Source organism: Somniosus microcephalus, chromosome 32, assembly GCF_052327205.1.
Source record: "Somniosus microcephalus isolate GS21.2 chromosome 32, FLI_Smic_1.0, whole genome shotgun sequence".
NCBI classification, from domain to species: domain Eukaryota; kingdom Metazoa; phylum Chordata; class Chondrichthyes; order Squaliformes; family Somniosidae; genus Somniosus; species Somniosus microcephalus.
In genome coordinates, this window is record NC_141018.1 from 38,985,816 (window position 1) to 39,004,979 (window position 19,164).

General features: G+C 53.6%; 1 protein-coding gene across 4 annotated transcripts in view; it reads left to right on the forward strand.

Moving 5' to 3' along the window:
- bbs4 (Bardet-Biedl syndrome 4) overlaps positions 1–19,164 on the forward strand; it is a 70,777-nt gene that overhangs the window by 16,572 nt on the left and 35,041 nt on the right. For all 4 annotated transcript variants that reach the window (XM_085972464.1, XM_085972465.1, XM_085972466.1 and 1 more), the window contains 5 exons: positions 9,345–9,424; positions 13,665–13,728; positions 14,542–14,653; positions 15,386–15,458; positions 15,712–15,765. In XM_085972464.1, the coding sequence (XP_085828590.1) occupies positions 9,345–9,424; positions 13,665–13,728; positions 14,542–14,653; positions 15,386–15,458; positions 15,712–15,765 (383 nt within the window). The remainder of the gene's footprint in view (positions 1–9,344; positions 9,425–13,664; positions 13,729–14,541; positions 14,654–15,385; positions 15,459–15,711; positions 15,766–19,164) is intronic.

Genomic DNA, 19,164 nt, shown 5'->3' on the forward strand with positions numbered 1-19,164 from the left:
AAAACTGCCTGGTCATCGACTACAGCCAGACCATAAACCGGTACACCCAGCTGGACGCATACCCCCTTCCCCGCATATCTGATATGGTCAATCAAATTGCACAATACCGAGTATTCTCTACCATCGACCTTAAGTCGGCCTACCACCAACTCCCTATCCGCCCTGAGGACCGCCAGTATACCGCCTTCGAGGCGAATGGCCGCCTCTACCACTTCCTTAGGGTTCCCTTCGGCGTCACCAACGGGGTTTCGGTCTTCCAAAGGGAGATGGACCGGATGGTTGACCAGAACGGGCTGCACGCCACGTTCCCCTATCTAGATAACGTCACCATCTGCGGCCGCGACCGGCAGGATCATGATGTTAATCTGGAGAGATTCCTCCGTACGGCCCAACGGCTGAACCTCACCTACAATAAGGAGAAATGTGTGTTTAACACCTCACGCCTTGCCATCCTCGGCTGCGTAGTAGAGGACGGACTCATCGGCCCCGACCCCGAAAGAATGCGCCCCCTCATGGAGTTACCCCTCCCCCACTGCCCAAAGGCGCTGAAGAGAACCCTGGGGCTCTTCGCCTACTATGCCCAATGGGTGCCCAATTATGCGAACAAAGCCAGACCCCTCATGAAGTCCACATCCTTCCCCCTTACGGAGGAAGCGTGCGCTGCCTTCTCCCTCATTAAGGGAGACATTGCTAAGGCCACAATGCACGCGGTGGATGAGTCCATCCCCTTCCAAGTGGAGAGCGATGCATCCGACTTCGCCCTAGCCGCTACCCTTAACCAGGAGGGGAGACCGGTGGCCTTCTTCTCAAGGACCCTACAGGGCCCTGAGATCCGACACTCGTCGGTCGAGAAGGAGGCCCAGGCGATTGTGGAGGCTGTACGACGCTGGAGGCACTACCTGGCAGGCAAACGATTTACCCTCCTCACCGACCAGCGTTCGGTCGCTTTTATGTTTAATAACAAGCTGAGGGGTAAAATCAAGAACGACAAGATCTTGTGGTGGAGAATCGAACTCTCCACCTATGATTATGATATCTTGTACCGGCCAGGTAAGCTGAACGAACCCCCTGATGCTCTATCACGAATTACATGCGCCAACGCGCAAATTGATAGACTCCAGACCCTCCACAACGACCTCTGCCACCCCGGAGTCACCAGACTTTACCACTTCATTAAGGCCCGCAACCTGCCCTACTCCATCGAGGAGGTCAGGACCATGACCAGGAACTGCCAGACCTGTGCCGAGTGCAAACCACATTTCTTTAGGCCGGACAGAGCAAGCCTGATCAAGGCCACCCGCCCCTTCGAGCGCTTGAGCATCGATTTTAAGGGGCCCCTCCCGTCCTCTGACCGTAATGTGTACTTCCTCAACATTGTTGATGAGTACTCCCGTTTCCCCTTCGCCTTCCCCTGCCCAGACATGACCAGTACCACGGTCATTAAATGCCTGAACGACCTCTTCGCTTTGTTCGGGTTCCCAAACTATATACATAGTGACCGGGGCTCCTCCTTCATGAGCGAGGAACTCCGCCAGTTCCTACAAGCAAGAGGTATTGCTGCAAGCAGGACCACCAGCTACAACCCTCGAGGGAACGGCCAGGTGGAAAGAGAGAACGCGACTGTATGGAAGGCCGTCCTCTTAACCTTAAAGTCTAAGGGCCTCCCAACCTCCCGCTGGCAGGAAGTCCTCCCGGCAGCGCTGCATTCCATCTGGTCACTACTTTGCACTGCCATTAACGCCACCCCCCATGAACGAATGTTTGTTTTCCCCAGGAAGTCGACTACGGGAACCACACTACCAACCTGGCTGACCTCTCCGGGGCCCGTCCTGCTGCGAAAGCACGTGAGGGCCCATAAAACGGACCCCCTGGTCGAGAGGGTGAACCTCCTGCACGCCAACCCTCAGTACGCCTATGTGGCATACCCAGACGGGCGGGAGGACACAGTCTCCTTGCGAGACCTCGCACCCTCGGGCATTCCGGAGACACCACCTTCACCGCCCCCCCACCCCCCCCCCCCCCCCCCGATTCCAGCTCAGGTAGACGGCATGCCGGAACCCCACAAGCCCTCGCCGACCACGCAGACACCAGCATCACCACCGGAGAATGCAACACCGCCGCTGCGACGATCGGAAAGGCTTACGAGGCCCCCGGACAGACTGACATACCAGAACTGGTAGTACACATCACCCCGCCGGACTCGAATCTAAACAAGGGGTGAATGTGGTAAACCACTTTTGTTGTTCACTATAGTTACCACTGTTATATCATTACTCTATGGTTATCACTGTTCACACTGTTGTATCACTATACGAGGTCGCCTCTTGTCACGCTGTTATACCTGGGCTGACCACTGCTGACTCCGCCCATGGCTCCACCTACCTGCCCAGGTATAAAGGTGGTCGACTGGCTGGTATTCCTCCTTGTTGGATCCGATCACCCACGAGGGTGGGCTCTGTTATTTAGCCAATAAAAACCTATAGTTACTTTCTTAACTCGTCGCTTTTCATTGGATGAATTGATAGGTATATCAGAGACGAAGTCCCGTCTTCACACTGAGGACACCCTCCATCGTGTTGTGTGGCATGACCACCGTGCTAAATGGGATAGATTCAGAACAGATCTAGCAGCTCAAAACTGGGCATCCATGAGGCGCTGTGGGTCATCAGCAGCAGCAGCAGCAGAATTGTATTCCACCACAATCTGTAACCTCATGGCCCGGCATATCCCTCACTCTACCATTACCACCAAGCCAGGGGACCAACCCTGGTTCAACAACGAGTGTAGAAGAGCATGCCAGGAGCAGCACCAGGCGTACCTAAAAATGAGGTGCTAACCTGGGGAAGCTGCTACACAGGACTACATGCATGCTAAAAAGCGGAAGCAGCATGCTATAGACAGGGCTAAGCGATCTCACAATCAACGGATCAGATCAAAGCTCTGCAGTCCTGCCACATCCAGTCGTGAATGGTGGATCATTAAACAACTAACGGGAGGAGGAGGCTCCAAGAATATCCCCATTCTCAATGATGGTGGAGCCCAGCACGTGAGTGCAAAAGACAAGGCTGAAGCGTTTGCAACCACCTTCAGCCAGAAGTGCCGAGTGTATGTTCCATATCAGCCTACTCCCGAGGTCCCCACCATCATGGAAGCCAGTCTTCAGCCAATTCAATTCACTCCACGTGATATCAAGAAATGGCTGAGCACACTGGATACAGCAAAGGCTATGGGCCCCGACAACATCCCGGTTATCGTGCTGAAGATTTGTGCTCCAGAATTATCGCGCCTCTAGCCAAGCTGTTCTAGTACAGCTACAACACTGGCATCTATCTGACAATGTGGAAAACTGCCCAGGTATGTCCTGGCCACAAAAAGCAGGACAAATCCAATCCGGGCAATTACCGCCCCATCAGTCTACTCTCAATCATCAGCAAAGTGATGGAAGGTGTCATCGACAGTGCTATCAAGCGGCACTTACTCACCAATAGCCTGCTCACTGATGCCCAGTTTGGCTTCTGCCAAGACCACTCGGCTCCAGACCTCATTACAGCCTTGGTCCAAACATGGACAAAGGAGCTGAATTCCAGAGGTGAGGTGAGAGTGACTGCCCTTGACATCAAGGCAGCATTTGACCGAGTCTGGCATCAAGGAGCCCTAGTAAAACTGAAGTCAATGGGAATCGGGGGAGGAAACTCTCCACTAGCTGGAGTCATACCTAGCACAAAGGAAGATGGTTGTGGTGGTTGAAGGTCAATCATCACAGCCCCAGGACATCGCTGCAGAAGTTCCTCAGGGCAGTTTTCTAGGTCCAACCATCTTCAGCCGCTTCATCAATGACCTTCCCTCCAACATAAGGTCAAAAAAGGGGAATGTTTGCTGATGACTGCACAGTGTTCAGCGCCATTCACAACTCCTCAGATAATGAAGCAGTCCATGCCCGCATGCAACAAGACCTGGACGACATTCAGGCTTGGGCTGATAAGTGGCAGGTAACATTCGTGCCACAGAAGTGCCAGGCAAGACTATCTCCAACAAGCGAGAGTCTAACCACCGCCCCATGGCATTCAATGGCATTAACATCGCCGAATCCCCCACCATCAACATCCTGGGGGTCACCATTGGCCAGAAACGTAACTGGACCAGCCACATAAATACTGTGGCAACAAGAGCAGGTCAGAGGCTAGGTATTCTGTGGTGAGTGTCTCACCTCCTGACTCCCCAAAGCCTTTCCATCATCTACAAGGCACAAGTAGGGAGTGTGATGGAATACTCTCCACTTGCCTGGATGAGTGCAGCTCCAACAACACTCAAGAAGCTCGACACCATCCAGGACAAAGGAACTCGTTTGATTGGCACCCCATCCACCACCTTAAGCATTCACTCCCTCCACCACCGGCGTACCGTGGCTGCAGTGTGTACCATCTACAAGATGCACTGCAGCAACTCGCTAAGGCTTCTTCGGTAGCACCTCCCAAACCCGCGACCTCTACCACCTAGAATGACAAGGGCAGCAGGCGCATGGGAACACCACCACCTCCAAGTTCCCCTCCAAGTCACACACCAGCCTGACTTAAAAGTACATCGCTGATCCGTCATCGTCATTGGGACAAAATCCTGGAACTCCCTACCTAACAGCACTGTGGGAGCACCTTCACCACACGGACTGCAGCGGTTCAAGAAGGCAGCTCACCACCACCTTCTCAAGGGGCAACTAGGGATGGGCAATAAATGTCGGCCTTGGCAGCGATGTCCTGATGCCATAAACAAAGAGAAAGCCCTCTGCCTCCTCAGCCAAGTGATTGTGCTTCCAGAGTGAGTCTAGAGAGTTACTCTAGACTCTAGCGTATTGGCAGATCTACTGATCATGGGGAGCGTCCTAGCCAACCCAATCCTGTCTTCACCAGTAGCCAACATATGGGTGCTCACCAAAAGGGGTCACTGGACAGTGATCAGGAGAGGGAACACTGACTGATTTTCCCTCTCCCTAACCCAGGGGTCACTGGACAGTGATCATGAGAGGGAACCCTGGCTGATTTCCCCTCTCTGTAACCCATGGGTCACTGGACAGTGATCAGGAGGAAGAATCCTGGGTGATTTTCCCTCTCTCTAACCCAGGGGTCACTGGACAGTGATCAGGAGGAAGAATCCTGGCTGATTTCCCCTCTTTCTAACCCAGGGGTCACTGGACAGTGATCAGGAGCAGGAACCCTGGCTGATTTCCCCTCTCTCTAACCCAGGGGTTACTGGGCAGTGATCAGGGGCAGGAACCCTGGCTGATTTCCCCCCTCTCTAACCCAGGGGTCACTGGACAGTGATCAGGAGCAGGAACCCTGGCTGATTCTCCTCTCTCTCTAACCCAGGGGTCACTGGACAGTGATCAGGAGCAGGAACCCTGGCTGATTTCCCTCTCTCTAACCCAGGGGTCACTGGGCAGTGATCAGGAGCAGGAACCCCGGCTGATTTTCCCCTCTCTCTAACCCAGGGGTCACTGGACAGTGATCAGGAGCAGGAACCCTGGCTGATTTCCCTCTCTCTAACCCAGGGGTCACTGGGCAGTGATCAGGAGCAGGAACCCCGGCTGATTTTCCCCTCTCTCTAACCCAGGGGTCACTGGACAGTGATCAGGAGCAGGAACCCTGGCTGATTTCCCCTCTCTCTAACCCAGGTGTCACTGGACAGTGATCATGAGAGGGAATCCTGGCTGATTTCCCCTCTCTCTAACCCAGGGGTCACTGGACAGTGATCAGGAGGAAGAATCCTGGCTGATTTCCCCTCTCTCTAACCCAGGGGTCACTGGACAGTGATCAGGAGGAAGAATCCTGGCTGATTTCCCCTCTCTCTAACCCAGGGGTCACTGGACAGTGATCAGGAGCAGGAACCCTGGCTGATTTCCCCTCTCTCTAACCCAGGGGTTACTGGACAGTGATCAGGAGCAGGAACCCTGGCTGATTTCCCCTCTCTAACCCAGGGGTCACTGGACAGTGATCAGGAGCAGGAACCCTGGCTGATTCTCCTCTCTCTAACCCAGGGGTCACTGGACAGTGATCAGGAGCAGGAACTCTGGCTGATTCTCCCCTCTCTCTAACCCAGGGGTTACTGGACAGTGATCAGGAGCAGGAACCCTGGCTGATTCTCCCCTCTCTCTAACCCAGGGGTCACTGGACAGTGATGAGGAGCGGGAACCCTGGCTGATTTCCCCCCTCTCTAACCCAGGGGTCACTGGACAGTGACCAGGAGCAGGAACCCTGGCTGATTTCCCCTCTCTCTAACCCAGGGGTCACTGGACAGTGATCAGGAGCAGGAACCCCGGCTGATTTTCCCCTCTCTCTAACCCAGGGGTCACTGGACAGTGATCAGGAGCAGGAACCCTGGCTGATTTCCCCTCTCTAACCCAGTGGTCACTGGACAGTGATCAGGAGCAGGAACCCTGGCTGATTCTCCCCTCTCTCTAACCCAGGGGTCACTGGACAGAGATCAGGAGCAGGAACCCTGGCTGATTTCCCCCCTCTCTAACCCAGGAGTCACTGGACAGTAATCAGGAGCAGGAACCCTGGCAGATTTCCCCTCTCTCTAACCCAGGGGTCACTGGACAGTGATCAGGAGCAGGAACCCTGGCTGATTCTCCCCTCTCTCTAACCCAGGGGTCACTGGACAGTGATCAGGAGCAGGAACCCTGGCTGATTCTCCCCTCTCTCTAACCCAGGGGTCACTGGACAGTGATCAGGAGCAGGAACCCTGGCTGATTCTCCTCTCTCTCTAACCCAGGGGTCACTGGACAGTGATCAGGAGCAGGAACCCTGGCTGATTTCCCCTCTCTCTAACCCAGGGGTCACTGGACAGTGATCAGGAGCAGGAACCCTGGCTGATTCTCCTCTCTCTCTAACCCAGGGGTCACTGGACAGTGATCAGGAGCAGGAACCCTGGCTGATTCTCCCCTCTCTCTAACCCAGGGGTCACTGGACAGTGACCAGGAGCAGGAACCCTGGCTGATTCTCCCCTCTCTAACCCAGGGGTCACTGGACAGTGATCAGGAGCGGGAACCCTGGCTGATTTCCTCTTTCTTATTTGAGCACGGTGAAGCCACCTGTTGCAATTGCAGGATAAACAGGGACTATCTTTCTACAAGTCAGAGTTGATCACTAGTGGGAATAAATTTCAGATCATCACCAAAGGAGTGGAGGGAGAGTTTAGGAGACACTCACTGATTCTAACTACAGGTAGACTATCCTTTATCCGAACTTCCGAAAACTGAAAACCTCTAAAAACCGAAAGTTTTTTCGTTCAGCGTAAGTCGTGCGCATGACATGACCAGAGTGGCACACGACTTACGCTGAGCAGGGCAGAGGGTCACAGAGTTCCCTCCTGGGTAGTGGATTGCAGGCCGAGCTGGGCAGTGTGAAGGAGGTACCGGGAGAGTGAACCCAACAATACAGCGGCCCGTCCGATATTCTTTTCTCCCCCCACCGACCCGTCCGATATTCTTTTCACCCCCCCCCCCCCCCCCGCCCCTCCCGACCTGAACCGCGGCCCGTCCAATATTCTTTTCTCCCCACCCACCCGACCCCCGACCTGATTTGCGGGCCAGCTTAGTAGGAGTCAGCCGATATCCGGCTTTCCAGAGAAGCAGGAAGGGGAATGAGACACGGGACAGTCGCAAGAGGTAGCCTGAACTTTTAAAATTTATATTAAATACAAATTTCCCAGTCTTATAATAATACCTTCTGAAATCCGAAAAATTCCGAAAACCGAAACTCAGCTGGTCCCAAGGCTTTCGGATAAGGGATAGTGTACCTGTATTGCCCAGGCAGACATCAGCTAACTCAGCACAGACTCAGCATTGAACCTGGGATCTTTCTGGCTTTTCTGCCCAGAGGAAACTGCTTGGCCACGAAGTGTATTCTGTGTTCTTCAAACAAATATAAAGAACAGCTATTTCTGATCATCCATTCTGACCTGCCCTGTGATATGGGAATTGAGCCCTGAATATGCAGTAAGTGCACCTCCCATTACAGAGGATACCTGAAAGCACGTACTGGGGACCATGTTCTAAACCTACCTAGTCTGTGAGTTACGCACTGCCTTAACCAATTACCCCAGCGGCTGTGGCCCTCTGTTCCTAGTATCAGTGTAATGTTGTGGCCTCTATTCAATGAGGACAAAATTGATACTCCATTTTGACTCAAAATCCCAATTAAATGGTCTAGAGATGGCCAGAATATTACTTCAGAGTAAGTCAAGAAAGTGGGACTAGTGAGACTAACTGTAGCTTAGTGAAAAGTACATTTTTAAAACTCTAAAATTTGAGCACAAAATCTAGACTGAGGGAGTGCTGCACTATTGGAGGTGCTGTCTTTTGGATGAGATGTTAAACTGAGGTCCCGTCTGCCCTCTCGGGTGGATGTAAAAGATCCCATGGTACTTTTTGAAGAAGAGCAGGGGAGTTCTCCTGATCTAACCAACATTTTACCCTCACCAACTCCATCAAAACCGCTAATCTGGTCATTATCTCATTACTGTGTGGGTCCTCGTTGTGCACACGTGACTGCCGTATTTGCCTACATAATAGCGACTGCACTTCAAAAGTCATGTTTTTAGCTGTGAAGTGCTTTGGGATGTCCTGAGGATATGAAAGTTTTATATAAATACAAGTTTGTTTGTTCTTTCTCTTTCTGAGAACTCCTTTGCCCAATGATTGATAATCAGTGCGCCCCATTCAACAGCATGACAACTGTCCTCAAGGCATCTGTGACTGATCTGACCAATCGGTGCCAAATTAGAGGTCATTTTGTGCTGTGGGCCTGCACCCACTGGTTACTGGGTTGATCAGCCCAAACACACTTCACATAGGACCCTCGCAGCCAGTAGATAAAGTGGACACAATCCGTCAGTCAGCATGAGATGAGCAATCTTGGTAATATGGGATCCGTGTGATGTAGGGATCTCCGCTTTATTATTCACTTTGAGAGCTCCTGAGCAAGAGTCAGCATCCTAGTTTTTGGATTTCATGTTTCAGCTAAGACTATAATTTGCACCAAATGAGATGCTGCATCACGCTGTGTGTCTGTGGAAGCAGCTCTTTGCTGTCACTGTATCAATGTACTACACCAACAGGATCATTTTACAGCTGTAATGATGAGACATCTTCAGTCTGTACCGTGTGTTCACAATCGAATTGAGTCTCCTAATTCTTTTTCGACGTCTGTTTTCTGAAGGGAATGTTGTTCAGGAAGGAGGAGAGGCAGGGACTGTAGCAGTAAATCCGTGAGTGAGATGATATGTGGGTAAAGGTGCTTTGTCAATGATCTCTGAATGTTGTGTTTGTGGTACTATTGTTCTCTATGCAGCACCAGAGCTTCCCATCCTGGAGAGACGGAACTGGCTGATACATTTGCATTATATCAGGAAAGACTATGAGACCTGCAAGGTGAGCCTGCATTTACTTAAATAAACAGGAACCCTGCAGCCGCAGACACAGGCACACGCTTGTTCAAATGTTCAAACCTCCCAGCCTGAGGAAAACTTTACATGGGCGAAAACTCAGCCGGGTGCTCAAGGCACAAGGTGTGACCAAACTTGCTGGGAATTGAAGGCTTTAGATTCCTTCATATATTCCGTTTCATCCAAAATGTATCAGTGAACTTAAGTGTGAAATAAGTGTACGTGCGTTAAAAATACAGGTGATTGTTCAGAAATGACAGTGCAACCCTTGAAACGAGGCGGAGTTGGATGATCTGTATGTTGCGTGCGAGTTGATATGAACCTTACTGGTATCACCGGGGCAAAGGTAAGAATTAAAAGGTTTGCTGGCATTCCCTGCTTGCGGTGTTTACCCACCTGATCCGTGTTATCTGCCTGTGGTGGTTTATGGCAAATTTACGCTCAAGACTGCCAGCACATCCAGGGAATTTCTGTCTCCCTAGCTCACCATTTTTCGGTTCATGTCCTGTGATGCTAAAACAGACACTAGAGTATCAAAAGTAACTTTATTACTGTGATAGAACTCTGTACAGCAATATAGACAGCTAGAACTATTGACAATGTTTTTAAACACTTTACCTTGCCTTCCCTTTATCCCACACTACCCATTTTCTCTCCCTCATATTCTTTTACTTTTTTTTTACCTAATATTCCTGCCGTGTTCCCTCTGTCTAATCCAGTCACACTGAATCAGGGAAGTTTCAGCACAGATGGAGGCCACTCAGCCCATCACACCTGTGCTGCTGCTATCTCCTTATCAAAGCTATCTACCCTAATCCCATTTACCTGCTCTTCCTCCAAACCTTTCATATTTTCCTACTTTGGGTGTTTATCTCATTTCTCCATAAATGTTGTGTTTGATGCGGTTTCAGTTGCCCTTTGCGGTAATGGTTCCATATTCTAATATGGGTGGGGGGACGGGGTGGGGTGGGGTTGGGGGATGGGGTGAGGTGGGGTTGGGGGATGGGTTGGGGGACGGGGTGGGGTTGGGGGACGGGGTGGGGTGGGGGGATGGGGTGAGTTGGGGACGGGGTGGGGTTGGGGGACGAGGTGAGGTGAGGTGGGGTTGGGGGACGAGGTGAGGTGAGGTGGGGTTGGGGGACGGGGTGGGGTTGGGGGACGAGGTGAGGTGAGGTGGGGTTGGGGGACGGGGTGGGGTTGGGGGACGGGGTGGGGTTGGGGGACGAGGTGAGGTGAGGTGGGGTTGGGGGACGGGGTGGGGTTGGGGGACGGGGTGGGGTTGGGGGACGGGGTGGGGTTGGGGGGCGGGGTGAGGTGGGGTGGGGGGATGGGTTGGGGGACGGGGTGGGGTTGGGGGACGGGGTGGGGTGGGGGGGATGGGGTGAGTTGGGGACGGGGTGGGGTTGGGGGACGAGGTGAGGTGAGGTGGGGTTGGGGGACGGGGTGGGGTTGGGGGGCGGGGTGAGGTGAGGTGGGGTTGGGGGACGGGGTGGGGTTGGGGGGCGGGGTGAGGTGAGGTGGGGTTGGGGGACGGGGTGGGGTTGGGGGGCGGGGTGAGGGGTTGGGGGGCGGGGTGAGGTGGGGTTGGGGGATGGGGTGAGGTGGGGTTGGGGGATGGGGTGAGGTGGGGTTGGGGGGCGGGGTGAGGGGTTGGGGGGCGGGGTGAGGTGGGGTTGGGGGATGGGGTGAGGTGGGGTTGGGGGATGGGGTGAGGTGGGGTTGGGGGACGGGGTGGGGTTGGGGACGGGTTGGGGACGGGGTGGGGTGGGTTGGGGGACGGGGTGGGGTGGGGGGATGGGGTGAGTTGGGGACGGGGTGGGGTTGGGGGACGAGGTGAGGTGAGGTGGGGTTGGGGGACGGGGTGGGGTTGGGGGGTGGGGTGGGGGGATGGGGTGAGTTGGGGACGGGGTGGGGTTGGGGGACGAGGTGAGGTGAGGTGGGGTTGGGGGGACGGGGTGAGGTGGGGTTTGGGGGACGGGGTGAGGTGGGGTTGGGGGACGGGGTGAGGTGGGGTTGGGGGACGGGGTGAGGTGGGGTTGGGGGACGGGGTGAGGTGGGGTTGGGGGGACGGGGTGAGGTGGGGGGATGGGGTGAGGTGGGGTTGGGGGACGAGGTGAGGTGGGGTTGGGGGACGAGGTGAGGTGGGGTTGGGGGGACGGGGTGAGGTGGGGGGATGGGGTGAGGTGGGGTTGGGGGACAGGGTGAGGTGGGGTTGGGGGGGGACGGGGCGGGGGTGTGGGGGGACGGGGTGAGGTGGGGTTGGGGGACGGGGTGAGGTGGGGTTGGGGGACGGGGTGAGGTGGGGTTGGGGGACGGGGTGAGGTGGGGTTGGGGACGGGGTGGGGTGGGGTTGGGGGACGGGGTGGGGTTGGGGGACGAGGTGAGGTGGGGTTGGGGGACGGGGTGAGGTGGGGTTGGGGGACGGGGTGGGGTGGGGTTGGGGGACGGGGTGGGGTTGGGGGACGAGGTGAGGTGGGGATGGGGTGAGGTGGGATGGTGGGACGGGTTGGGGGACGGGGCGGGGTTGGGGGACGGGGTGGGGTTGGGGGCGGGGTGAGGTGGGGTTGGGGGACGGGGTGAGGTGGGGTTGGGGGATGGGGTGGGGTTGGGGGTTTGGTGAGGTGGGGGTTTGGTGGGGTGGGGTTGGGGGTTTGGTGGGGTGGGGTTGGGGGTTTGGTGGGGTGGGGGTTTGGTGAGGTGGGGTTGGGGGTTTGGTGAGGTGGGGGTTTGGTGGGGTGGGGTTGGGGGTTTGGTGAGGTGGGGGTTTGGTGAGGTGGGGTTGGTTTGGTGAGGTGGGGTTGGGGGTTTGGTGAGGTGGGGGTTTGGTGGGGTGGGGGTTTGGTGGGGTGGGGTTGGGGGTTGGTTGGGGTGGGGTTGGGGGTTTGGTGAGGTGGGGGTTTGGTGGGGTGGGGGTTTGGTGGGGTGGGGTTGGGGGTTGGTTGGGGTGGGGTTGGGGGTTTGGTGAGGTGGAGGTTTGGTGGGGTGGGGGTTTGGTGAGGTGGGGTTGGGGGTTTGGTGAGGTGTTGGGGGACGGGGTGGGGTTGGGGGTTTGGTGAGGTGGGGGTTTGGTGGGGTGGGGTTGGGGGTTTGGTGAGGTGGGGGTTTGGTGAGGTGGTTTGGTGAGGTGGGGTTGGGGGTTTGGTGAGGTGGGGGTTTGGTGGGGTTGGGGGTTTGGTGAGGTGGTTTGGTGAGGTTGGGTTGGGGGTTTGGTGAGGTGGGGGTTTGGTGAGGTGGTTTGGTGAGGTGGGGTTGGGGGTTTGGTGAGGTGGGGGTTTGGTGGGGTTGGGGGTTTGGTGAGGTGGGGGTTTGGTGAGGTGGTTTGGTGAGGTGGGGTTGGGGGTTTGGTGAGGTGGGGGTTTGGTGGGGTTGGGGGTTTGGTGAGGTGGTTTGGTGAGGTGGGGGTGGGGGTTTGGTGGGGTGGGGGTTTGGTGAGGTGGGGTTGGGGGTTTGGTGAGGTGGTGTTGGGGGACGGGGTGGGGTTGGGGGTTTGGTGAGGTGGGGGTTTGGTGGGGTGGGGTTGGGGGTTTGGTGAGGTGGAGGTTTGGTGGGGTGGGGTTGGGGGTTTGGTGAGGTGGGGGTTTGGTGAGGTGGTTTGGTGAGGTGGGGTTGGGGGTTTGGTGGAGTGGGGTTGGGAGGTTTGGTGAGGTGGGGGTTTGGTGGGTTGGGGGTTTGGTGAGGTGGGGGTTTGGTGGGGTGGGGCTGGGGGTTTGATGAGGTGGGGGTTTGGTGGGGTTGGGGGTTTGGTGAGGTGGGGGTTTGGTGGGGTGGGGTTGGGGGTTTGGTGAGGTGGGGGTTTGGTGGGGTGGGGTGGGGGTTTGGTGAGGTGGGGTGGGGTTGGGGGTTTGGTTTGGTGGGGTTGGGGGTTTGATGAGGTGGGGGTTTGGTGAGGTGGGGGTTTGGTGGGGTGGGGTTGGGGGTTTGGTGAGGTGGGGGTTTGGTGAGGTGGGGGTTTGGTGGGGTGGGGTTGGGGGTTTGATGAGAAGGTGCTGTGTTCCACGGAAGAGGGAGGAACCTGTTGGGATTAATGAGCTGCTCCTGTTTTCTAAGAACAGTTTTATTCTTGTGATGTTCTTCCTGTCACTGTGCTACCCTGTGCGAGGAAAGCGTTTCCACTATTTGGGCAGCGCCGACTGCTGGTGGGATGCCTTTGCCTTTGTAGTGAAGAGCCCTTCACCATGGGTACCGTGCTCGAACAGCACCAACAATTGCTGTGAATTGTTTTGCAGGCGATAATCAAACAGCAGCTGCAGGAGACCCAGGGGATGTGTGAATACGCTGTCTGTGCACAAGGTGAGACGGCAAACCGCTTCCACAGCAATGTGGGGACCCCAAGGAATACTTTCAAATTGTTTGAAGTTAATTGTATTGTGAGGAGGGGGAGAAACGGCGCGGGTTGTGGCGAGGAAAGAGAACCTCGAGTGCCGTGTACCGCAGTTAGAAGCTAACGGCAGGTTAATCTCTCCCCACATGATTATTGTTTTATTTCTACAGTAGCAATATTCAGGAATGGTTTTAGTTTTTATGTTACGCTCTCGGATATGGGTGACACTGGCAAGGTCATATTGATTGCCCATCCCTGCACAACCACCTTGCTCAACCACTTCAAAGGGCATAAACTCAGAGTGACTTAGATGGTGTGGACTGGACTCGTGTGTAGGCCGGACTGGGTGGGGGTGACTGGCAGGTTATCTTCCCTGAAGGACATTCGTGAATCAGTTGGAACTTTACCATAACCAAGCAGCTTTCGGGGTCATTTTCCTCTGATGGTAGCCCACGAATTGTCAGATTTATTGAATTTCCCAGCTTGCCGTGAGTTGCTGGTACAGGATTGGAACCACTATGCTACCCTACCCATCGCTGGAGAAAGTGGTTCTTACTGTTTGCAAGTGATTATTCTTGATTCAACTCAAAAGCTCAGACTGACTCTTTGGCCATTAATAAAAACAAGGCTAAATGTGGCCACTTGGTCACTTAACATCTTGCGTAAGGTGCTGGTATCCATCCCTACACTTACAAACAACCCACTGATTCCTGCTGGCCGCTCAGATGGTACATGTAAATCCTGATGTGTGTTTGCGAAGTGATGTCTTGACTCTGTTTCAGCTCTGATATTCCGTTTGGAAGGAAAGATTCAAGAGTCTCTTGAGCTCTTTCAGACCTGTGCAATCCTAAACCCTCAGAATGTGGACAACCTGAAACAAGTGGCTAGATCGCTGTAAGTATTCAAGGGTCAGTGCGGGAACCCAGACAATTCAGGCACCAGGTATACAGCCTTAATACTGAATGAAGGATGTGTCTGGTCTATAAATAACAAATAAGCAGTAAATAATTACCATCCTGCCAACTTTACTTGCTGGCTTCCCGAGTTCCGCCCTACTAGGTAAACAGCAACTTGTCCAAAACCCTGCCACCCACATCCTACCCTGCACCCCCGCTCCCTATCGCCCCGCCGCATGCCAACTTCCACTTGCTCTGTGGTGCCAACACATTTAACCGAAAATTCTTGCCCATTTGTGCAGATCCTTTTGTGGCCTTGCCCACTCCCAGCCTCTGCAACCTCCTTCGAAGCAGCGTGAGCCCTTTGCTCTTCCGACTCCTTTGTATTCCATCCTCCCCCCCCGCCCCCCCCCCCCCCCCCATCCTGCCCCCGCTCCACCTTCAGTAGCAAAGCCTTCAGTACTTTGGCCCCACGCTCTCCTTAAAAACATTCATCTTGCTACACCTCTCCTCTCCAACCTTGACCATGGTGTCAATCCCCTAACTCTCTTCCTATCACTGCTTGGCATTCATTTTTGCCTCTGTGAGGTGCTTTGGGATAATTTAATACATTAAAGCTGCTATAGAAATGCAATTCTGCTACTGTACAAACCCTGTTGGCAATGGAGTGCGTTTCGCCTCGCCCATTCTCAGTAGAAGATAACTCCTGAATGTTCTGCTCTCTCGTTAGGTTTTTGCTCGGCAAGCACAAGGCAGCAGTTGAAGTTTACAGTGAAGCTGCTAAATTGAATGAGAAGGATTGGGTAGGTTACATCAGCAAATGGTATTAATCAACTTGTGGAAAAACTCTGACTATTCATGGTGGGTGAGCACTCCTAAATGACCCATTCCAGTATCGGTCCAAAACTGCAGCGGATTCACTCGCTGTTTGAATGGAAATGATTTCTGTGATTGAAGATAGACCTTGTGTTCCAAATTATTAAACTGTAAAAGAAATCTTTTTGCCTTTATTCTTTTCCATGTAGTTTGACCACTATTCTAATTGCATTGATTTAGGAGATCAGCCACAATCTGGGAGTCTGCTTCATGCACTTGAAGAATTTTGAGAAGGTAACTGGACATGATTCATACATTGCTTCAAAGTTTTTTTGCGCAATATTTTTATTGTGAATCATTTTGTGCTCATCAAGATAAGTGGTGTCAGGGGAAGGAATGGACATTTTCTCCGCCGTACTAAACACTTGGGAAAGAAGGCAAAATTATGATTTTCAAGTAAAGTTAGCAACAGTTATTTCTGGCACCCCTTGCCAAAATCAAACACCTACAGGGCAGGTACAGCACGGGTCAGATACAGAGTAAAGCTCCCTCTACACTGTCCCATCAAACACTCCCAGGACAGGTACAGCACCGGTCAGATACAGAGTAAAGCTCCCTCTACACTGTCCCATCAAACACTCCCAGGACAGGTACAGCACCGGTTAGATACAGAGTAAAGCTCCCTCTACACTGTCCCATCAAACACTCCCAGGGCAGGTACAGCACAGGTTAGATACAGAGTAAAGCTCCCTCTACACTGTCCCATCAAACACCTCCAGGGCAGGTACAGCACGGGTTAGATACAGAGTAAAGCTCCCTCGACACTGTCCCATCAAACACTCCCAAAGCAGGTACAGCGCGCGTTAGATACAGAGTAAAGCTCCCTCTACACTGTCCCATCAAACACCTCCAGGGCAGGTACAGCACGGGTTAGATACAGAGTAAAGCTCCCTTTACACTGTCCCATCAAACACTCCCAGGGCAGGTACAGCACGGGTTAGATACAGAGTAAAGCTCCCTGTACACTGTCCCATCAAACACTCCCAGGGCAGGTACAGCACGGGTTAGATACAGAGTAAAGCTCCCTCTACACTGTCCTAGCAAATACTCCCAGGGCAGGTACAGCACGGGTTAGATACAGAGTAAAGCTCCCTGTACACTGTCCCATCAAACACTCCCAGGGCAGGTACAGCACGGGTTATACACAGAGTAAAGCTCCCTCTACACTGCCCCATCAAACACTCCCAGGGCAAGTACAGCACGGGTTAGATATAGAGCAAAGCTCCCTCTACACTGTCCCATCAAACACTCCCAGGGCAGGTACAGGAAGGGTTAGATACAGAGTAAAGCTCCCTCTACACTGTCCTATCAAATACTCCCAGGGCAGGTACAGCACGGGTTAGATACAGAGTAAAGCTCCCTCTACACTGTCCCATCAAACACTCCCAGGGCAGGTACAGCACGGGTTAGATACAGAGTAAAGCTCCCTCTACACTGCCCCCTCAAACACTCCCAGGGCAAGTACAGCACGGGTTAGATACAGAGCAAAGCTCCCTCTACACTGTCCCATGAAACACTCCCAGGGCAGGTACAGCACGGGTTAGATACAGAGTAAAGCTCCCTGTACACTGTCCCATCAAACACTCCCAGGGCAGGTACAGCACGGGTTAGATACAGAGTAAAGCTCCCTCTACACTGTCCCATCAAACACCTCCAGGGCAGGTACAGCATGGGTTAGATACAGAGTAAAGCTCCCTCTACACTGTCCCATCAAACACTCCCAGGGCAGGTACAGCACGGGTTAGATATAGAGCAAAGCTACCTCTACACTGTCCCATCAAACACTCCCAGGGCAGGTACAGTACGGGTTAGATACAGAGTAAAGCTCCCTCGACACTGTCCTATCAAATACTCCCAGGGCAGGCACAGCACGGGTTAGATACAGAGTAAAGCTCCCTGTACACTGTCCCATCAAACACTCCCAGGGCAGGTACAGCACGGGTTATATACAGAGTAAAGCTCCCTCTACACTGCACCATCAAACACTCCCAGGGCAAGTACAGCACGGGTTAGATATAGAGCAAAGCTCCCTCTGCACTGTCCCATCAAACACTCCCAGGGCAGGTACAGGACGGGTTAGATACAGAGTAAAGCTCCCTCTACACTGTCCTATCAAATACTCCCAGGGCAGGTACAGCACGGGTTAGATACAGAGTCAAGCTCCCTCGACACTGTCCCATCAAACACTCCCAGGGCAGGTACAGCACGGGTTAGATACAGAGTAAAGCTCCCTCTACACTGTCCCATCAAACACTCCCAGGGCAGGTTCAGCACGGGTTAGATACAGAGTAAAGCTCCCTGTACACTGTCCCATCAAACACTCCCGGGGCAGGTACAGCACGGGTTAGATACAGAGTAAAGCTCCCTCTACACTGTCCCATCAAACACCTCCAGGGCAGGTACAGCACGGGTTAGATACAGAGTAAAGCTCCCTCTACACTGTCCCATCAAACACTCCCAGGGCAGGTACAGCACGGGTTAGATATAGAGTAAAGCTCCCTCTACAGTTTCCGATCAAACACTCCCAGGGCAGGTACAGCACGGGTTAGATACAGAGTGAAGCTCCCTTTACACTGTCCCATCAAACACTCCCAGGGCAGGTACAGCACGGTTTATATACAGAGTAAAGCTCCCTCTACACTGCCCCATCAAACACTCCCAAGGCAAGTACAGCACGGGTTAGATATAGAGCAAAGCTCCCTCTACACTGTCCCATCAAACACTCCCAGGGCAGGTACAGGACGGGTTAGATACAGAGTAAAGCTCCCTCTACACTGTCCTATCAAATACTCCCAGGGCAGGTACAGCACGGGTTAGATACAGAGTCAAGCTCCCTCTACACTGTCCCATCAAACACTCCCAGGGCAGGTACAGCACGGGTTAGATACAGAGTAAAGCTCCCTGTACACTGTCCCATCAAACACTCCCGGGGCAAGTACAGCACGGGTTAGATACGGAGTAAAGCTCCCTCTACACTGTCCCATCAAACACCTCCAGGGCAGGTACAGCACGGGTTAGATACAGAGTAAAGCTCCCTCTACACTGTCCCATCAAACACTCCCAGGGCAGGTACAGCACGGGTTAGATACAGAGTGAAGCTCCCTCTACACTGTCCCATCAAACACTCCCAGGGCAGGTACAGCACGGGTTATATATTGAGTAAAGCTCCCTCTACACTGCCCCATCAAACACTCCCAGGGCAAGTACAGCACGGGTTAGAAAAAGAGCAAAGCTCCCTCTACACTGTCCCATCAAACACTCCCAGGGCAGGTACAGTACGGGTTAGATACAGAGTAAAACTCCCTCTACACTGTCCCATCAAACACTCCCAGGGCAGGTACAGCACGGGTTAGATGCAGAGTAAAGATCCCTCTACAATGTCCCATCAAACACTCCCAGGGCAGGTACAGCACGGGTTAGATGTAGAGCAAAGCTACCTCTACACTGTCCCATCAAACACTCCCAGGGCAGGTACAGTACGGGTTAGATACAGAGTAAAGCTCCCTCTACACTGTCCCATCAAACACTCCCAGGGCAGGTACAGCACGGATTAGATACAGGGTAAAGCTCCCTCTACACTGTCCCATCAAACACTCCCAGGGCAGGTACAGCACGGGTTAGATACAGAGTAAA